This window comes from Somniosus microcephalus, chromosome 14, assembly GCF_052327205.1.
Source record: "Somniosus microcephalus isolate GS21.2 chromosome 14, FLI_Smic_1.0, whole genome shotgun sequence".
Lineage (NCBI taxonomy): Eukaryota > Metazoa > Chordata > Chondrichthyes > Squaliformes > Somniosidae > Somniosus > Somniosus microcephalus.
The window spans coordinates 47347954-47370433 of NC_141000.1; the positions used below are offsets into that span (position 1 = coordinate 47347954).

The 22480-nt window shown below is 47.2% G+C and overlaps 1 protein-coding gene across 8 annotated transcripts in view; it reads left to right on the forward strand.

The window, feature by feature from the left end:
• Positions 1-22480, forward strand: part of dmd (dystrophin) — a 2562635-nt gene that overhangs the window by 1146697 nt on the left and 1393458 nt on the right. For 7 of the 8 annotated variants that reach the window (XM_086007360.1, XM_086007362.1, XM_086007361.1 and 4 more), the window contains one exon: positions 19193-19321. The exons of the other annotated variant lie outside the window; for it this stretch is intronic. In XM_086007360.1, coding sequence (XP_085863486.1) covers positions 19193-19321 — 129 coding nt within the window. The remainder of the gene's footprint in view (positions 1-19192; positions 19322-22480) is intronic. 8 annotated transcript variants of the gene reach the window in all.

Below are 22480 nucleotides of genomic sequence, written 5' to 3' on the forward strand. Positions count from 1 at the left end.
TACGTAGTGATTCCCCTGTGGCTTCAGCAGATGTGGAGGCCCCTTGCTCACTTTCCTGCTGCTCCTGTCTCGACACCTTTGGCGGGCGTCCTCTGGGGTGGCGAGCCTGTGAGGGCTCGTCAGCAGTCTGCTGCTCCTGCGGCTGTGCAGGAGTTGAGACGTCTATCTCAGTTGGGTGTGGACTCCGGCGGGGCTCTGACCGAGGGCTCTGCAGTGGCATGGAAGTGTGAGCGCTTGGAGAGGAGCCCCCACTTCCTTGAGGTCTGCCACCAACCTTCCTCTCATGGGTCAGGTCCCCCTCAGTGCCTGCAAGTGGCTTGAGAGCACCTTGCTGCACATCAGGGGAGCCATGGGGACCCGTATCTGCAATGGCAGTCCTACTCAGAAGGACTTCCATGAAGGTCTGGTTTCTCTGTTCAATAGATGCCCATCACTCCTCAAGAGATGTCATTCTGCTCTGAACACTCACCATGTTTTCCATACCCTGGCGACTAACCTCCTCCATGGCCGTAGCCCTCCTTTCCTCTACCGTAGCCAGCCTTACCATGGAGGCAGCAATCATTTCCACGTAGGTAGCCATCCTTTCCGTGTTGATGCGTTCATGCGCCACTGACTCCACAAAGGCTCTGCTCACGTTCGCAATGGACTCCTCCATTCGCTGCACACTCGCAGCGACCCTAGAGACAAAACCTGCCAGAGACTCCTGCATCTGTGCCTGGAGTTCCATCACCTCTGATCTTACGGATGGACCCAGAGGCAGAGGGTCGACATGCAGCTGAGCTGAGCTGGCAGAGTCCTGCGTCCTCCGACGAGAACTCTTCACTGCTGTCCCTGTCTCCACAATCTGCTGATGCTCACTTGTGAGCTGTGATACACCAGGTGACAACTCTACTCTATGTCCCGAAGGTCCCACCGAGGTGTGAGTGTCTGCACTGGTGCTGGGTGCGCTTATTTCTGCTGACGCTGCGCCCTCAGAGGTTGCAGATTCCTCTGAGAAGTCTGGCATCTCAGGCTCTTTATCCTGCACAGTGGGGACGGGGGCTCTCGATGGTCCTGTGGGGGAGTGAAGGATAAAGTTAGAGATGTGATGCCAAGGTTACATGCACATTGCATTTTGCAGATTATCATAAGTCCATATGATGTAGCTTCAGAATCATCATCAGTGACTCATGCAGTGCCAATGAGAGAGATGGAAAACTATTCTGTCACCAGCTTGCGAGGATGCACCTGTCTGTCCTTCCCCAACTTCCGCATCTCTGTCATCCCCGACAATCTCCAGGATGGCTTCCTCCCAGCGGGTGAGCTGGGCTAATGAGGGCGGCCCTCCTCCTGTCCTGGCTCGCTCTCTCCTGTTGTGAGCTCTCTTTTCCTGCAATGAGGGAGACAGGTGGAGATTGAGTGGGAATGAAGGAGTGAGTGTAGAGATTGCATTGCATAGATACTTAGAAGGAGACAAAGATGGAGTGAGGTTGCAAGACCAAGGGCCCTCCCTGTGTGTTGTCAGTTGTGTTCAAAGCATCAGAGTGAGGGGAGTGTGAGGGCTGCATGGTGGAATAGTTATGTGAATGTGAGCAAAGAGAGAGAGGGAATGGGTAAGGGTGCATGGATGTGAGTGTCTAGTGGGATGTGGAGGAAGAGATTGCTAAAGCTGAGTGCTGGTGAGGAAAGGCAATGGGGATCAGATTGAGGGTGATAGAAACTTCATACAGTACTTACTTTTCCAGTGCGATGAAGGTCATGGAATCTTTTCCTGCACTGCATCCAGGTGCGCCGTGTGAACCCCAAGGAGTTGACTTTCCCAGCCACCTGTAGCCACACAGCCTTCGTCTGACTGGGAGGCCTCTTCCTCCCTGAAGAAGGGAACAGGACCTCCCTGTGGGCCCTAGCACCATCCAGCAATGCCTGGAGTGAAGCCTCATCAAATTTGGGGGCAGCTCTTGCCCTCCCGCTGGCCGTTGCTCCTGCAGGCTCCTGTGCCATCTCAATGGTGAAGTTTGGAAGCCTGCAGAAGAAGCGAGGCTTGCTGTGGACCTTAAAAGCAGCAGCAATGATGATGTCATATTCTGTGACTTTCTGACTGGAAATACTCAATTGCCAAGGCTTCCCACATGTTGGAAATCAATTGGCCAATTGAGTTAAAATTGCATCAGTCTCACAGACCCATTTAGATTCGTGTGGGAAACACTAAATTCGGGGAACCCACCAATTCCCTGCACCTGAGTTAAAATCGACCCCTATGCCTCTATTTATAAAGCCCAGGATCCTATGTGCTTTATTAACTGCTTTGTTGACCTGTCCTGCCCCCTTCAAATATTTGTGCACAAGCCCCCCCAGGTCACTCTTGCACCCCTTTAAAATTGTGCATTTAGTATATATGGTCTCTTATCATTCTTCCTCCCAAATTGTATCACTACACACTTCTCTGCGTTAAATTTCATCGGCCATGTGTCCGCCCATTCCACCAGCCTGTCTATGTCTTCTTGAAGGCTATTACTATCCTCCTCACTGTTTACTTCACTTCCAAGTTTTATGTCATCTGCAAATTTCTTTATTTTTATGTGTCATGAAGAAAGTTGCAGTGTTAAAATTCACATCTACAATTTTTACACATGACAAGCAGCGGACAAAACAGTGCTTACGGTGCTTGTTAAATTGCACCTCTCCTATCCTTTGCAGATTTTCAGGGCGTCTGTGAAGGTGTGACACATACACCACACTTGCCAGTAAATGTTATATTTCTAGGAATGTCTTGGTGGCTGGGGCTATGCATACAGTCAGCTCATTGCTGTAATCAATGACGGATGCAATTATTACAGAAGTTATGACAGGACCAGGGGTGTGGGTGGATTGCACACTGACCTTCAGGAACATCCATTTGAATCTAGCCCAGGCTGATGGGACATTGACTGCAAGGGTGACAAGTGAAGTGATTTTGGGTACTCTTGTGCAATTCTACAATAACAACATGCATTTATATAGCATCTTTAATGTTCTTCAAGAGCTGAAAATGGACATTGAACAGAATTGAGAGAAAACTTAGAAGCAATTGAAGACATGTTCGAAGAGACAGGTTTTGTGGAACAGAGATTTTAGGAGATAGTTCCAGAGTATGGAGCATAGACAATTGAAGGCGTTGCCACATTTAAAAAAAATATTCATTCACAGGAGTGAATGTTGTTGTTGGCAAAGCTAGCGTTTATTGCTCATCCCTTATTGCCCTTGAGAAGGTGGCGGTGAGCCACCGCCTTGAACAACTGCAGTCCATGTGGTGAAGGTACACCCACGTCCTGTTAGGGAGTTCCAGGATTTTGTCCCAGCGCCAATGAAGGAACAGCGATATATTTCCAAGTCAGGGTGGTGTGTGACTTGGAGTGGAACTTGGAGGTGATGCTGTTCCCAAGTGCCTGCTGCCCTTGTCCTTCTAGGTGGGAGAGGTTGTGGGTTTGGGAGGTGATGCCGAAGAATCCTTGGCGAGTTGCTGCAGTGCATCTTGTAGTTGGTATACACTGCAGCCACGGTATGTCAGTGGTGCAGGGAGTGAATGTTTAAGGTGGTGGATGGGGTACTGATCAAGTGGGCTGCTTTGTCCTGGATGGTGTCGAGCTTCTTGAGTGATTTTGAAGCTGCACTCATCCAGGCAAGTGGAGAGTATTCCATCACACTCCTTACTTGTGCCTTGTAGATGGTGGAAATGCTTTGGAGAGTCAGGAGGTGAGACACTCACCACAGAATACCTAGCCTCTGACCTGATCTTGTAGCCATAGTATTTATGCGGCTGGTCCAGTTAAGTTTCCTGTCAATGATGTTGATGCTGGGGGGATTCGGCGATGGTAATGCCAATGAATGTAAAGGGGAGATGGTTAGACTCTCTCTTGTTGGAGATGGTCATTGCCTGGCACTTGTGTGACACGAATGTTATTTGCCACTTATCAGCTGAAGATGGTTAGGCATAGGACACTGCCCTGAGGAACTCCTGCAGCAATGTCCTGAGGCTGAGATGATTGGCCTCCAATGAACACAACCATATTCTTTGTGCTATGTATGACTCCAGCCAGTGGAGAGTTTTTCTCCTGATCCCCATTGACTTCAGTTTTACTAGGACTCCTTGATGCCACACTTGGTCAAATGCTGCCTTAATGTCAATGGCAGTCACTCCCACATCACCTCTAGAATTCAGCTCTTTTGTCCATGTTAGACCAAGGCTGTAATGAAGTCTGGAGCCGAGTGATCCTGGCAGAACCAAAACTGAACATCGCTGGGCAGGTTATTGGTGAGTAAGTGCCACTTGATAGCACAGTTGATGAGATCTTCCATGCTGATGATTGAGAGTTGACTGATGGGGCAGTAATTGGCTGGATTGGATTTGTCCAGCTTTTTGTGGACAGGACATACCTGCGCAATTTTCCACTGTCGGATAGATGCCAGTGTTGTAGCTGTACTAAAGCTAAAGGCATGGCTAGTTCTGGAGCACAAATCTTCAGCATTACAGCTGGGATTTTTTGGGGCCCATAGCCTTTGCTATATCCAGTGCGCTGAGCCATCTCTTGTTATCATGTGGTTTGAATCGAATTGGCTGACGACTGGCATATGTGATGGTGGAAACCTCAGGAGGAGACTGAGATGGATCATCCACTCGGCACTTCTGGCTGACGATGGTTGCAAGCGCTTGAGCCTTGTCTTTTGCATGGATGTGCTGGGCTCTGCCATTGTTGAGGATGGTGATGTTCATGGAGCCTCCTCCTCCTGTTAGTTATTGACTTGTCCACCACCATTCATGACTGGATGTGGCAGGACTGCAGAACCTTGATCTGATACTTTGGTTGTGGGATCGCTTAGCTCTGTCTATCTATATCATTTTGATTCCTCTGGTTAACGTGCATGTAGTCCTGTGTTGTTGCATCACCAGGTTTCATTTCTAGGTACGCATGGTGCTGCTCCTGGCATGCGCTTCTACACTCCTCATTGAACCAGGGTTAGTCACCTGGCTTGCTTATAATGGTAGAGTGAGGGATATGCCAGGTCTTGAGGTTACAGATTGTGGTTGAATACAATTCTGCTGCTGATGATGGCCCACAGCACCTCCTCAAGGATGTCCAGTTTTGAGCTGCTAGATCTGTTCTGAATCTATCCCATTTAGCATGGTGGTAGTGCCTCAACAATGGTGGAGCCCAGCATGTTCGGAGATTGCAAAAGCCAGATGAGATTTGAAATCAGGATGAATTCATTGGAGGATGAGAGGCCAGTGGAGTTAAGGGAAGGTCGTGTCTGACAAACTTGATTGAATTTTTTGAGGAGGTAACAAGGAGGGTAGATGAGGATAGTGCATTTGATGTAGTTTATATGGACTTCAGCAAGGCTTTTGATAAGGTTCCACATGGCAGACTGGTCACAAAGTTAAAAGCTTATGGGATCCAGGGCAAAGTGTCAAGTTGGATTCAAAACTGGCTCGGAGACAGGAAGCAGAAGGTAATGGGTGATGGGTGTTTTAGTGACTGGAAGGCTGTTTCCAGTGGGGTTCCGCTGGGCTCAGTACTAGGTCCCTTGCTTCTTGTGGTATATATCAGTGATCTAGACTTGAATATAGGGAGTATGATTAAGAAGTTTGCAGATGACACTAAAATTGGCTGTGTGGTTGATACTGAAGAAGGAAGCTGTAGACTGCAGGAAGATATCAATAAATTGGTCAGGTGGGCAGAACAGTGGCAAATGGAATTCAATCCGGAGAAGTGTGAGGTAATGCATTTGGGGAGGGCTAACGAGGAAAGGGAATACACGTTAAATGGTAGGACACTGAGTAGTGCAGAGGAACAAAGGGACCTTGGAGTGCATGTCCACAGATCCGTGAAGGTAGCAGGCCAGGTAGATAAGGTGGTTAAGAAAGCATACGGAATGCTTGCCTTTATTAGCCGTGGCATAGAATACAAAAGCAGGGGGGTTATGCTTCAACTGTATAAGACACTAGTTAGGCCTCAGCTAGAGTACTGCGTGCAGTTACGGGATGGTTTCCTGGACCAATATGTCGAGGAACCAACTAGAGATCAGGCCATCTTAGACTGGGTATTATGTAACGAGAAACGATTAATTAGCAATCTTGTTGTATGAGGCCCCTTGGGTCAGAGCGATCATAATATGATCGAATTCTTCATTAAGATGGAGAATGAAGTAGTTGACTCGGAGACGAGGGTCCTCAATTTAAATAAAGGAAACTACGATGGTCTGAGGAGCGAGTTGGGTAGGATTGATTGGGGAATGGCACTCAAAGGGTTGACGGTGGATAGGCAATGGCAAACATTCAAAGACCGAATGGATGAACTACAGAATTTGTTCATCCCAGTTTGGCATAAAAATAAAACAAAAAAGGTAACCCAACCGTGGCTAACAAGGGAAATTAGGGATAGCATAAGGTCCAAGGAGAGGGCATATAAATTGGCCAGAAAAAGCAATAATCCTGAGGATTGGGAGCAGTTTAGGATTCAACAAAGGAGGACAAAGGGATTAATTAAGAAAGGGAAAAAAGAATATGAGAGTAAGCTTGCAGGGAACATAAAAACTGACTGCAAAAGCTTTTGTAGATATGTGAAGAGAAAAAGATTGGTGAAGTCAAGCATAGGCCCCTTGCAGTCAGAATCGGGGGAATTTATACTGGGGAACAAAGAAATGGCAGACCAACTAAATACATATTTTGGTTCTGTCTTCACAAAGGAGGACACAAATAACCTCCCAGAGATGCCGGGGAACATAGGGTCTGATGAAAGGGTGGAACTGAAAGAAATCAGTATTTGTAGGGAAATGGTGTTAGGAAAATTGATGGGACTGAAGGCCGATAAATCCCCAGGGCCTGATAATCTACATCCTAGGGTACTTAAAAAAGTGGCCCTAGAAATAGTAGATGCATTGCTGGTCATCTTCCAGAACTCGATAGACTCTGGAATGGTACCCATGGATTGGCGGGTAGCTAATGTTACCCCACTATTCAAAAAAGGTGGTAGAGAAAAGGTGGGGAATTATAGACCGGTAAGCTTGACATCGGTAGTGGGGAAAATGCTAGAGTCCATTATAAAAGATGTAATAGCAGAGCACTTGGAAAGCAGTGACTGGATCGGACAAAGTCAGCATGGATTTACAAAAGGTAAATCGTGCTTGACTAATCTGCTGGAATTTTTTGAGGATGTAACTGGTAAAATAGATAAGGGAGAACCAGTGGATGTGGTGTATTTGGACTTTAAGAAGGCTTTCGATAAGGTCCCGCATAAGAGATTAGCTTGCAAAATTAAGGCACATGGGATTGGGGGCAAGGTATTGACTTGGATAGAGAACTGGTTGGCGGACAGAAAGCAAAGAGTTGGAATAAACGGGTCGTTTTCCGAGTGGCAGGCAGTGACTAGTGGGGTACCGCAAGGATCGGTCCTAGGACCCCAGCTGTTCACAATATATATTTATGATCTGGACGAGGGAATTGGATGTAATATCTCCAAATTTGCAGACGACACAAAGCTGGGTGGGAGGGTATGCTGTGAGGAGGATGTTGTGAAACTCCAGTACGATTTGGACAGGTTGGGTGATTGGGCAGAAACATGGCAAATGCACTATAATGTGGATAAATGTGAGGTTATCCACTTTGGTGGCAAAAACAAGAAGGCAGATTATTATTTGAATGGCAATAGATTGGGAGAAGGGGAAGTGCAAAGAGACCTGGGTGTTCTTGTGCACCAGTCGCTGAAGGTAAGCATGCAGGTGCAGCAGGCGGTTAAGAAGGCAAATGGTATGTTGGCCTTCGTAGCAAGAGGGTTCGAGTACAAGAACAAGGATGTCTTGCTGCAGTTATACAGGGCCTTGGTGAGACCACACCTTGAGTATTGTGTGCAGTTTTGGTCGCCTTACCTGAGGAAGGACGTTCTTGCTATGGAAGGAGTGCAACGAAGATTCACCAGGCTGATACCTGGGATGGCAGGAATGACGTATGAGGAGAGATTGTGTCGATTGGGCTTATACTCACTGGAGTTTAGAAGATTGAGAGGGGATCTCATCGAAACCTATAAAATTGTGTCAGGCCTGGACAGACTAGATGCAGGAAGGATGTTTCTGATGGCCGGGAAGTCCAGAACCAGGGGTCATAGTCTAAGGATAAGGGGTAAGCCATTTAGGACTGAAATGAGGAGGAATTTCTTCACCCAGAGAGTGGTGAACCTGTGGAATTCTCTGCCACAGAGGGCGGTGGAGGCCAGTTCATTAAGTATATTCAAGAAAGAGTTGGATATATTTCTTAAGGCTAAAGGGATATGGGGAGAAGGCAGGGACAGGGTACTGAATTTGGATGATCAGCGATGATCTCATCGAATGGCGGAGCAGGCTCGAAGGGCCGAATGGCCTACTCCTCCTATCTTCTATGTTTCTATGGCCACCACATTACAGGAAAGATGTGATTGCACTAGAGAGGGTACAGAGGAGATTTACAAGGATGTTGCTGAGAGTAGAGAATCTCAGCTATGAGGAAAGACTGGATAGACTGGGTCTGTTTTCCTTGGAACAGAGGAGGCTGAGAGGAGACCTTAGTGAGGTGTATAAAATTATGAGGGGCATAGATAAAGTGGATAGAAAGGACCTATTTCCCTTAGCAGAGGGGTCAAAAACCAGGGGGCACAGATTTAAAGTAATTGGGGGAAGGTTTAGAGGGGATTTGAGGGGAAATGTCTTCACCCAGAGGGTTGTGGGGGTCTGGAACTCACTGCCTGAAAGGGTGGTAGAGGCAGGAACCCTAACCACATTTAAAAAGTACTTGGATGTGCACTTGGGATGCTCTAACCTGCAGGGCTACGGACCAAGAGCTGGGAAGTGGGGTTCGGCTGGATAACTCTTTGTTGGCTGGCGCGGACACGATGGGCCAAAATGACCTCCTTCCGTGCTGTAACTTTCTATGATTCTATGAGTTGGCGAGGACTGGGGTAATAGACGAGTGGAATTTAGTACATTATAGGATCTGGCAGCATTTTGGATTAGTTGGAGTTTATGTCGGGTGGAGCTTGGGAGGCCAGTGATGTAAATGTTGGAGAAGTCGAGCCTGTAGGTGACAAAATTGTGGAGTCGGGTTTCAGCAGGAATAAGTAAGGGTGAAGTCAAGCAATGTTACTTCGATGCTCTTATTGATTCATAGGAAATATGGTTTTGAGATTACATCAGTTCAGCTTAAAACAGAACACTGTCAAGTGCAGCCTGAGGAAGCAGCTGGGCAGGGGCTGGAGGTGGGATGTGCGGGGGGAGGGGGGAAATTTGCATGGGAGCCACACAGAATATCTTTGCTTTTGCCAATGTTGAGTTGGATTAAGTTATGGCATATCCATAATTTCATATCATCCAATCAGTTGAACAGCACAGTTGTGACCCTGAAGTAGAGGGTGGTGTTGGAGAGGTAGAGCTGGATGTTATCTACATGCCGATGGTGATATCACTGAGGGGAAACATGCCAATGGGCACTAAGAGAGGCCAAGACTGGAACTTTCAGGTACTGGGCAACCATACAGAATGGGGATGAGAAACCAGTTCAGAAGATAGTGTGACAGGTAGGAGTGGAACTAAATCAGGGTAGTGACATGGAGGTGAATCACACAGGGAAGATCATGGGGGAAGATAGAGTGGTCAACCATTCAACCTATTCAGAGAAGTCGAAGAGCGCCAGGAGAGATATCAGTTACAAAGGATGCCTTTGGTGACATTGGCTAGGTCAGCTTTGGTGCTGTGGACAAAGTAGTAACTGGGTCAAAAGGATTTGAACAGATTGTGATGGGAGATGCAGGCTCAGATCTGGGTGGTGATACAACAACAACGTGCATTTATATAGCACCTTCAACATAGTAAAATATCCCAAGGTGCTTCACAGGAGCGTTAGCAAACAAAATTTGACACCAAGCCACATAAGGAGATATTAGGACAGGTGACTAAAAGCTTGGTCAAGGAGGTAGGTTTTAAGGAGCATCTTAAAGGAGACGAGAGAGGTGGAGATGTTTAAGGAGGGAATTCCAGAGCTTGGGGCCTTGGCAGCTGAAAGCATAGCCACCAGTGGTGGAGCGATCAAAATATGGGGATGTGCAAGAGGCCAGAATTGGAGGAGTGCAGGGATCTCAGAGGGTTGTAGGGCTGGTGGAGGTTACAGGGATAGGGAAGGGAGGGACGAGACCATGGAGGGACTTGTAAACAAGAATGAGAATTTTAAAATTGAGGCGTTGCCAGACCGGGAGCCAAGGTAGGTCAGTGAGCACAGGGGTGATGGGTGAATGGGACTTGGTGCAAGTTAGGATACGGACAGCAGAGTTTTGGATGAGCTCAAGTTTACAGATTGTGGAAGATGGGAGGCTGGCCAGGAGACGATTGGAATAGTCAAGTTTAGAGGTAACAAAGGCATGGATGAAACATGCTTCAGGGACTTGGGAATTAAAAGGAGATTGGAAATATTATGGCTGTTGGAGAGGAAATAGGGATCAAGGGTGAGCATTTTAAGGAAGGCAGGTGATACTGGCTATTCATGAGCCGCACTCACAAGACAGTCCAGAATGTTACCCGAGCACAATGCAACACCATCCACGCTCTCAAGACCAACCGCAACATTGTCATCAAACCAGCAGACAAAGGAGGAGCCATCGTCATACAGAACAGAACGGACTATTGCAAAGAAGCATACCGACAACTGGACAACCAGGAATACTACAGACAGTTACCCGCAGATCCAACCAAAGAACACACCCGCCAGCTCAACAGACTGATCAAGACCTTCGATCCAGATCTTCAAAGCATCCTACGCGCTCTCATCCCACGTACTCCTTGCGTGGGAGACTTCTACTGCCTCCCAAAGATACACAAAGCCAACACACCCAGATGTCCTATCGTATCAGGCAATGGAACCCTGTGTGAGAACCTCTCTGGAAAGAAGCCATCCCCTATGGACAAGCCCTGCGAATACACAGGATCTGCTCAGACGAGGAGGAACGCGATGGACACCTACAGACGCTGAAAGACGCCCTCGTAAGAGCGGGATATGACGCTCGACTCGTCGATCGACAGTTCCGACGGGCCACAGCAAAAAATCGCATAGACCTCCTCAGAAGACAAACACGGGACACAACCAACAGAGTACCCTTCGTCGTCCAGTACTTCCCCGGAGCGGAGAAACTACGCCATGTTCTTCGCAGCCTTCAACATGTCATCGATGACGACGAACACCTCGCTAAGGCCATCCCCACGCCTCCACTACTCGCCTTCAAACAGCCGCCTAACCTCAAACAGACCATCGTTCGCAGCAAATTACCCAGCTTTCAGGAGAACAGCGACCACAACACCACACAACCCTGCCATGGCAACCTCTGCAAGACATGCCAGATCATCAACACAGATACCATCATCACACGTGAGGACACCACCCACCAGGTACATGGTACATACTCATGTGACTCGGCCAACGTTGCCTACCTCGTACGTTGCAGGAAAGGATGCCCCGGAGCATGGTACATCGGCGAGACCATGCAGACACTGCGACAATGGATGAACGGACACCGCGCAACAATTGCCAGGCAGGAGTGTTCCCTCCCAGTCGGGGAACACTTTAGCAGTCAAGGACATTCAGCCTCCGATCTTCGGGTAAGCATTCTCCAAGGCGGCCTTCTGATAGCCAAGTTCCGCACTCATGAGGACGGCCTCAACCGGGATCTTGGGTTCATGTCACGCTACATGTAACCCCACCAGACTCGAGTCATCGTTGGCTTGTTCTATCTACACAGATGCGGCCGGACCTGCTGTGATTTCCAGCAAAAAAAAAATGTTTTTTTGTCTTTTTTGTTTTTCATACAGACCCCAGCATCTGCAACATTTGACCCCTTGTGACCCCACCTCATTGTTCTTTGATGTAATGTTTTCCTGACTAACCTGTTTGGACACCATTCACACCTTTGATTGCTGTGATTATCTCTCTGCCGAGGTGTGATAAATGGCAGTTAGAAAGATTACCTGTAATCATCTGGCATTATTCTCTGACTATATAATCCGTGTCCATATGCAGCAAGACCTGGACAACATTCAGACTTGGGCTGACAAGTGGCAAGTAACATTCGCACCACACAAGTGCCAGGCAATGACCATCTCCAACAAGTGAGACTCTAACCATCTCCCCTTGACATTCAATGGCATTACCATCGCTGAATCCCCCACTATCAACATCCTGGGGGTTACCATTGATCAGAAACGGAACTGGACCAGCCATATAAATACTGTGGCTACAAGAGCAGGCCAGAGGCTGGGAATTCTGCGGCGAGTGTCTCACCTCCTGACTCCCCAAAGCCTTTCCACTTGCCTGGATGAGTGCAGCTCCAACAACACTCAAGAAGCTCGACACCATTCAGGATAAAGCAGCCCGCTTGATTGGCACTCCATCCACCACCTTCAACATTCACTCCCTCCACCACAAGATGCACTGCAGCAACTCGCCAAAGCTCCTTCAACAGCACCTTCCAAACCCGCAACCTCTACCACTTAGAAGGACAAGGGCAGCAGACACATGGGAACATCACCACCTACAAGTTCCCCTCCAAGCCACACACCATCCTGACTTGGACCTGTATCGCCGTTCCTTCACTGTCGCTGAGCCAAAATCCTGGAACTCCCTTCCTAACAGCATTGTGGGTGTACCTACACCATATGGACTGCAGCGGTTCAAGAAGGCAGCTCACCACCATCTTCTCAAGGGCAATTAGGGATGGGCACTAAATGCAGGCCTAGTCAGCGATGCCCACATCCCATCAATGAATAAAAATTAAAAAAATATAAGCTGTGTCTTTATGCATCTCTCCACTTCACCTGACGAAGGAGCAGTGCTCCGAAAGCTTGTGATTTCAAATAAAACTGTTGGACTATAACCTGGTGTTGTGAGACTTCTTACATCTGGCAATTCTTAAGGCAGTGGAACAGAATCTGAGGAGAGAGAATTATGTCAGTGAGCATTGGGTCAAGAAGAGGTAGTTCGAGGTTTCAAGTCCCTCAACATGAACTGTCAGTTATTATACACGAAGATGGCAATATCATTCAAATACAACAATGCAAATTCCAAAAATGTTACACTGTTGGGACTAAAGTACATTGTTGTTTCAGTCATTAGAGCTGATATTCGGACATACTGGCCTCTCTTTTCCATTATTCCTACTGTAAGCTATGAAATACGTCCAGTGATAGAATGCTATTAAATGGGCAGGAAACATGTGAAACACTTAGATGAGAGATAAAAGCAGGTTAGGCCACTTCCAGTTTACCCTTCATCATAAAAGTATTTGTTTAAAGACAACATTCATTTTAATGATTAGGAATTGTAATTGTTGAAAGTAAACTGCTGTATTATGACACCAATGTTGGTAAAATCTAAAGAGTTCTGTCTCTTAAAGGAGTTGCTAAACAGTTCCTAAAATTGTTTTCCCCGAGGCCCCATCTGCCCCCTCAGGACAACGTAAAAGATCCCATGACACGATGTCAAAGAAGAGCAGCGGAGTTCCCCCCAGTGTACTGGCCAATATTTATTCCTCAGCCAACATCAGTAAAACCGATTATCTAATCATTATCACATTGCTGTTTGTGCAACATTGCTGTGTGCCGCGTTTCCTACATTAAGACAGTTTACCTACAGTTCAAAAGTGCTTAATTGGTTGTACAGCACTTTGTGACGTCCTGAGGTCATAAAAGGTGATATATAAATGTAAGTCTTTTTCTATTTTTTTACTCTTTAAGAACTGCAGAAAAATGCAAATGCCTTGAATTTTAGATAAATTTTTGATGCAACACAATTTCAAGAGGGATTCTGTTAACTCTTCTTCGGTAGTCCCTCGGAGCCGAGGATGACTTGCTTCCACATTAAAAATGAGTTCGCAGGTGACTGATGAGTCCAATGCGGGACCTGCAGTCTCTGTCACAGGTGGGGCAGACGGTGGTTGAAGGGGTGGGTGGGTGGGGTGCTTGGGTTGACGTGCGCTCCTTGCGCTGCCTGTGCTTGGCTTCCGCTTGCTCCCGGCGAAGAGACTCGAGGTGTTCGGCGCCTTCCCGGATGCTTCTCCTCCACTTTGTGCGGTCTTGGGCCAGGGATTCCCAGGTGTCGGTGGGGATGTTACACTTTTTCAAGGAGGCTTTGAGGGTGTCCTTGAAGCGTTTCCTCTGCCCACCTGGGGCTCTCTTGCAGTGCCGGAGCTCCGAGTCGAACGATTGTTTTGGGAGTCTCGTATTGGGCATGCGGACAATGTGACTCGTCCATCGGAGCTGATTGAGCGTGGTCAAAGCTTCGATGCTGGGGATGTTGGCCTGAGCAAGAACACTGACGTTGGTGTGCCTATCCTGCCAATGGATTTGCAGGATCTTGCGGAGGCAGCGTTGGTGGTACCGCTCCAGTGCTTTGAGGTGCCTGCTGTACATGGCCCATGTCTCTGAAACATACAGCAGGGCGGGTATCGCTGCTGCTCTGTAGACCATGAGCTTAGTGCCGGGTTTGAGGTCCTGCTCTTCAAACACTCTCTTCCTCAGGCGACCGAAGGCTGCACTGGCACACTGAAGGCGGTGTTGGACTTCGTCGTTGATGTCTGCCCTTGTTGACAGTAGGCTCCTGAGGTATGGAAAGTGGTCCACGTTGTTCAAGGCCTTGTCATGGATTTTGATAATCGGGGGGCAGTACTGTGTGGCGGGGGCAGGTTGGTAGAGGACCTTTGTCTTACGGATATTTAGTGTAAGGCCCATGCTCTCGTACGCTTCGGTGAAGGTGTTGACGATGGTTTGGAGTTCGACCTCCGAGTGAGCGCAGACGCAAGCGTCGTCTGCAAACTGTAATTCGACGACAGAGGATGGGATGACCTTGGATCTGGACTGGAGGTGACGGAGGTTGAACAGTTTCCCGTTTGTTCTGTAAATTAGCTCCAATGCAGTTGGGAGCTTACTGAGGGTGAGATGGAGCATTGCAGCAAGGAAGATCGAGAAGAGCGTTGCTGCGATGACACAGCCTTGCTTGACCCCGGTTCGTACGTGAATTGGGTCTGTGGTGGAACCGTTGGTCAGGATCACGGCTTGCATGTCATCTTGAAGCAGGCAGAGGATGGTGACAAACTTTTGAGGGCAGCCGAATTTGAGGAGGACACTCCATAATCCCTCATGGTTGACAGTGTCGAAGGCCTTTGTGAGATCAAAGAAGGCCATGTACAGCGGTTGGTGCTGTTCCCTGCATTTCTCTTGTAATTGACGTGTGGTGAAGATCATGTCCATTGTGCCCCTTAGTGGGCAGAATCCGCATTGCGACTCTGGGAGGAGCTCTTCGGCCACTGGGAGAAGGCAGTTGAGGAGGATTCTTGCGATGGCTTTCCCTGTGGCAGACAGCAGGGAAACTCCTCTGTAATTATCGCAATCGGACTTGTCACCTTTCTTGAAGATGGTCACAATTACGGCGTCTGAGATCCCCTGGCATGCTCTCCTCCTTCCAGATAAGAGAAATTAGTTCATGAATTCGCGCCAGTAGTGCTTCTCCGCCATGCTTTAGTGCCTCGGCGGGGATTCCATCTGCTCCTGAGGCCTGGTTGTTCTTCAGTTGTCGGATGGCCTTTTCAACCTCATGCCGGGCTGGGGTTGTGCTGAGATGGCGGCGGGTATCATGCTGTGGGATGGAGTTGAGGACACTCGCGTCGAAGACAGAGTCGCGGTTAAGGAGATCTTAGAAGTGCTCCTTCCAGTGGGCACTGACTGCCTCTCTGTCCTTGATGAGTACCTCTCCGTTCTTGTCCCGCAGTGGGGTAGGGCCTTGGGTGCTTGGGCCGTAGATGGTCTTGACTGCGCTAAAGAATCCACGCACATCGTGGTTGTCGGCCAGCTGCTGGATCTCCTGCGCTTTCTCCACCCACCATCTTTTCTTTAGATCACAAGTTTTTTGTTGGACCTCGGCCTTCAGGCTTCTGTAGAGCTGCTTTCTTGCTCTCGAGTTCTGTTGCTGTTTCCAGATCAGGAATGCCTTGCGCTTGCAGCTTATTAGCTCCTGGATCTCTTGGTCGCTCTCGTCGAACTAGTCTTAGTGTTTCCTGGTCGAGTGACCGAGCGTCTCTTCACAGGTGCTGATTATGGAGGCCTTGAGTGCAGACCAGGCGCTGTGGGCACTCTGTGCCTCTGCATCACTGGGAGTCGTCAGGTTGTTTGTGAGGCACAGGCTGAATAGGGCTTTCTTAGCGGGGTCTTTGTGTGCTCCAGCGTTAATTTTCCTGCGGCATTGTTTCTGTTGCCGCCGCTGTTTTGGGGCTAATTTGATGGCGATGACAGAGCGGATTAGGCGGTGGTCTGTCCAGCAGTCATCAGCTCCTGTCATGGCGCGGGTGATGTGGAGGTCCTTGCGGTCCCTCGCTCGGACGATGATGTAGTCCAGCAGATGCCAGTGCTTGGAGCGAGGGTGTTGCCATGAAGCCTTGTGCTTGTCTCTCTGCCGGAACAAGGTGTTGGTTATGATGAGGCATGTTCTAAGCATTTCGACAGGAGGAGGGTACCGTTGGAGTTGGCTTTCCCTACCCCCTCTCTGCTGATCACACCTCCCCAGAGGTCTGTGTCCTTTCCAACTCTGGCATTGAAGTCGCCAAGGAGGATCAGCTTGTCGCCCGTTGGGACTCGCGAGAAGGATTGTTCGAGGCTGGAATAGAATTCCTCTTTGGTCTCGACTGTAGTGCACCGGTTCCGGGCTAGGGTGAGCCGAAGAGTCATGAGGCGTTCGTTTATACCGCTAGGAGAGACTCTGAGACGCCCAACCAGTTCATTTTTTACGGCGAAGCCGACCCCATGGAGGCGGCATTCTTCTTCAGGTTTGCCTTTCCAGAAGAAGGTGTAGCCACCACCTTCCTCTTTGAGCTGGCCTTCCCCTGCCCGCCGGGTCTCACTTAGGGCGGCGATGTCAATGTCGAAACATCTGAGCTCCCGGGCAACGATAGCAGTACGGCGTTCCGGTCTGTCACTGTTGGGGTTGTCCATGAGGGTCCTGACGTTCCAGGTCCCGAACTTCATTTTAAAGTGTGGAAGATGCCTGTGTGTGAATTCTTTTAATGTGGGGTGGCCGTTGCACACCAGCTACCACACGGACTTGACAGAGCAGAGCCTTGGTCCAGGGGATCCAAGACGATTGGAGACCAGGCTCTGCTACAATGGCCTAGCACACACACTCAAATATAATGCTACTGTCCTCCTTCCTTCCCGCAGGTCCTCTCTGCCTGGGTTTCGTAGGTTGCATTGTGGTCCTCCCGACCTCGCTGTTGGCCCGTGCCGCACCTTCCCTGGGCCCTGACCCCACTGCTGGTCCATGCTGCGCCACTCCTGGGCCTTGACTTCGCTGCTGGGCTCGTCCTCACTCCTGGGTCCCGGCCTAGTCTAGTGGAGAAGCGTAGTCTTGATGGCAGAGAGGCCTGGGAATTTAACTAGCCAGAGGTTCTCACTGCTGTGGAAGCTTTCCTATTGTGGGTTAGATTGAACATCTTTGGAACAATAGAATGTACTTGTTTAATGTTGTTACCTTTTTTCTGACTTTTCCAGTGAGTGAAATATAAGCCAGAAAAGGTGGCAGTTTTCTTATTCTTGAGTGTATGGGGGCTGGTGGGTCACCACTGCTTCTAGACACACCATTGAAAATCACATCTTTAGATGCATCTTGGAATTTCTTGATGCAGTGGTGCTGCTGCTGGAGTTATTATGGTAAATGACAACATCTATGCCTTTGGTTACTCCAATCTATGTGTAAACTGAACCTATAATTAACTCTGATGGATAGTAAATTTTGAAAAGTCTGCAATCTTCTCCTTACTTTCTTTCATGTTTTTTGGCCACAATCAACATCACTAAAACAGATCATCTGGTCATTATCAGATTGGTGTTGGTGGGAGTTTGCTGTGCGCAAATTGGCTGCCACATTTCCTACATTACAACAGTGACTACACTTCAAAAAAGTACCTTATTGGCTGTAAAGCGCTTTGGGAAGTCCGGTGTTTGTGAAAGGTGCTATAGAAATGCAAATCTTTCTTTCTTTCACTGTACACACACTTTCTGTATCTCTTCCTGTTTTCTTCCTGTAATTGGATTCTATCCTTTTTCATATGCTTTTGAAACTGTGTGGGACATAATAATATATTTTATAATTTGAGCACATTATTTAAAGGCCTAAAAATTTGGTTGCTTGGCGCTTCCCGTTAGCGCCCCCGTGGTGCTGCGCTGCCGGCGATGACATTATCGCCGTGCGCAGTGCCCCGCTCACGTCCCAGCCGCGATCTTCAGTAGCGCCTCCTGACTTATCGCCGGATGCTATATCTGATGGGGTCAGGGGGGCCTACCTGCGGCCGGGGCGGCGCTAAATAAAGGCAAGGTGCCGGGTGGCCATTTTTGTTGCTGGTCTGCCAGCACCTGCCTCCAGTGCCGTCCCCGGCCTCCTGATCAGCCTCCCCGTGGAGTGCCGATTGTGCTCTGTGAGCCCAGCACTTCTCGAGTGCCGGGCTCTTTTCCCACACTCCGATCCCTGGTGGCCCAGCTGGGCCCCGGGTTGCGTAAGGCCCCTTCCCTTTAAGAAAGGGAGGAAGGCCTGAAGTACCACGGCGCGATATGCACTTGCAGCGCCCCAAGAGGGAGGCGGGGTGCTTCCAGTAGCACCTTGCTTCACTTTTGGGGTGCTACCGATGAATTTCGGACGTGGGGGGCGTAAATTTTTTCGTGGCGCTAAAAGTAGTGCCCTGGCGAAGTTGGCGCCCCAAAAGGGGCATGACTCAATTTTTCCCCCAAAGGCTTTTATTCTTAGAGCTTCGTGGTTGTGCAGAATTGAATTGGTTCAGGTGGTGGATCACATTGATGGTCCGACAGACTGCACCGTGAAGTGGTAGGATATGGGATTGTGCCTAGGATCTCCTTTGTGGTGTGTGATGTGCTTGTAGTGGGGGAAAGGAGAAGAGATCGGTGCTCCCTCACACACAAGGAGAGACCCACAGATGCTTTCAGGCAAGTCCTTGTGATTAACTCAAGAGTATCACCTCCACCTACCAGACTGCCTGCTTGCAACCTCTGTTGAAAGTGCTTTGTAGTACCATGAGACAAAGAAGCGCGATTCACTTTAAAAAAAAAAATGGAATATAGTTTAAATTTTGAATTAAAATTGTCACTTATCTTCATGCATTTGATTTTTAAACAGAAAATCCAGTCTGAGTTGACCAGTCACGAGATCAGTTTGGAAGAAATGAAGAGAAGAATCCAGGGTCCTGATGCTGTTGGTCAGAGCAAATCTGCTGGGAGAGTTCTTTCTCAAATTGACATAGCACAGGTGATTTTTCAACTGTTCTGAACTCTGTGACTATCAGTGTAACGTTCACCGACATTGGTGCAAGTACTCCAAAATGAAACCAACATGAAATTTAACAAACAGTACAGTGAAAACTCCTAACACTTGAATGTTCCATTAATTGACACAACACGTTGAGAATACCAACTCACAAATTTTGTTCAGTGGTTCCCTCAGCCTTAATGTAGAGATACTCAAGGTTGACCAGGACATCTCTACATTATTTTAATCTGGGTCAACTAGTGATACTGAAAGAAAGCCTCAAAAAGATCCCATAATGCATCATTGTCCCAGATGCTGCTCATTTTCAAACACTCCGCTTCAGCACCATATTCTAGAATTATCCACACCACTCTCTAATCCATTATTTTTATCAGTTTCATGTCATACTTTATTTGTTACCTCCAGACTCGAATATTCCAAAGCTCACTTGGCATGCCTCCCACCTGCACCCTCCGTAAATTTGAGCTGATCAAAAACTCTGCTGCTAGTATCCTAACTTGTACCAAGTCCCGTTCACCCATCACACCTGTGATTGTGAAGCTACATTGACTCTCAGTCTGGCAGCACCTTGATTTTAAAATTCATATCCTTGTGTTTAAATCCCCCAATGGTCTCACCCCTCCCTATCTCAGTAACCTCCTCCAGCCCTACAACCCTCTGAGATCTCTGCGCTCCTCCAATTCTGGCACCCTGCACATCCCTGATTTTCATCTCTCCACCATTGGCGGCCGTGCCTTCAGCTGCCTGGGCCCTAAGCTCTGGAATCCCCTCCCTAAACCTCTCCGCCTCTCCATCCTCCTTTAAGACGCTCCTTAAAATGTACCTCTATGACCAAGCTTTTGGTCACCTGTCCTAATATGTGGCTCGGTGCCAAACTTTGTCTGATAACGCTCCTGTGAAGCGCCTTGGGACGTTTTTACTGCATTAAAGTAGCTATATAAATGCAAGTTGTTGTTTATACCATATATTAATCCTAAAGAATACAAGCATGATGATCTACAAGTGTGGAAAAATAATTTCTGAAGGATTGCTAGTGTTCTTTTTTATCCAAAATACTTAGCCTTCCTTGACACGCACTTTGATTACATGGTGGGAAAATATGAAGTCTTGAGCTTTTTATGATCATCATCATCCTGTCACTCCAAATCGAAAATCATTCATAGTGAGTGAGAGACCTGTTTCTCTGGTTCAGTTCTCTCGTGGTTTCATGGTTTACAGATGAGTAATGTCCAGGACATCTCAGTGGCAGACATGAAATGGAAAGATGCAGAGCGAGATTTTAGTATTTATCAGTTGTCATCCAATGCCTGTCATTTAGAATATGACGAGTGGATAATTTGGTATGCTAATAATATTTTTTTTAAATTGGCCACAGAAGAGTTTTAGTTGATATCTTAAGCAGAGAGCAAATGATTTTCACATGGTGGGCACATTTTCAATATCAATGCTGAAGTGCAATACTATTTTAAATTACTTCTAGATGAGTATATGTAAGAAGTCTTATGAAGTATATTGCTTATATTAAAAATTGGTCAGTTATATTTTAACAATATCATTACTATCGTAACTGTCAGTCTGAGCGGTGGTGCAATATAATACAAGAAGAGAGGTTTTGTTGCGTTGCCAGCTATTTGTCACGTCCCAAATGCAGGCATCTGATGGAGGTTTTTAATTGGAATGTGAAGTCAAATTAGTGCTTCTGAAAACACGGCAAGGCTGCTTCTTGAATAAGAATTTATATAGGAACGTCAAAGTTAACAGCTGTGCTACTGGACTGCACTTGAGATGCAGTAATAACTGAAGATCAAATACTTTCATAAATAAACACGTGCAGATATTCCTTTTCCTGCACCTGGGTCGATTGGATCAGCTGCGAATACAGGAAAATCGTCCCATTTTAATTGCACCCATTTGTTGCAATGGAAAAGTTAAAGGCCTTGAATTCACACTGTGTGAATATTGAAGTATGGAGACCCTTTGATATTTTAACTGAGGCATTACCTTGTTTATTTTAAACAGGTTAACACCTCTTAAGACAGCTTCTTAGGCAGTCTGTAAGACAGCAGACAAAGGGTCGTACACAAATGCAATAAGCATTTGTATGCCAGTATTCATGGTGTAATTTCAGGCTCAAAATGATCAGATTGTATATCATGTCAGATCATAATTCGCCCTGTACTGATTGTATGCTGTCTGTGTATTTTGCTCAGTGTATTTGTTTCCACAGAGCAATTGGAGGCAATTTCATGGCTTTATTTCCATATACAGTAATATTGCACTGACAATCAGCCATCTCTGCTGCTTCATTAGTGCTTCAACAGCTGATTGCCAGCGTGATAATAAGATGTTAAGACGGGAAAATTTAGTATTCACTTCCCTGTAACAGCCGTCATCACCATGACACCGCCAAGTTAAATAGCTGTACCTACTGCTGATAAAATATTTTTGTTTAGTAAATATTCTGATTAAAGGTACCAAGATTAACAATAAAGGGATATTTATGTAGGAGTTTTTTTTTTCTAAACTTTGGCATACACTTTGATATCGGATAAATCTTAAGAGTGGCTATGCTGCAGGAAGTCTAGCAAAAGTACGATTTAAAATCAGTTACAGAATTCTATTCCATTTCATCTGTGGAGAGACCACGTTTCTTGTCTGCCCTGCATGTCTCCACATTATCTTGTGGCAGATGAGGTTTTTACTGAAATGGGCTGACCACTCGGCTTGGCTGCCTACGGACCCTCTGTAATATTATAATCTCTCCCTGAGGAGATCTGTCAGTGCGTTTCTAATTTACATAAAATAAATAACTACTTTCCTTAGATTTGCTCGGGCTCTTGCTGCAGTTTCATCTGAAGAAGCAGAAATATTTAAAAATGTGAATTGAAATTTGAATAAATTATATTAAGTGTTTTTATTTTTAACCAGTCTTTCATTTGGTTGTGTAAGATTTGCCTGTGTTGTTGGTAAGTGCCTGAGAAATGGAGGCAAATATTGGTCATTAAAATGTGATTGTGAATCATGCCAGAGTCCTCATTTATTCAATCCATGCTATACTCCTATGATGAAGGAAAAATTAGCTTTCTGTTATAATTGTTATATAACGCTGAACATCACCCAGTGCTTCTGTCTTTGATA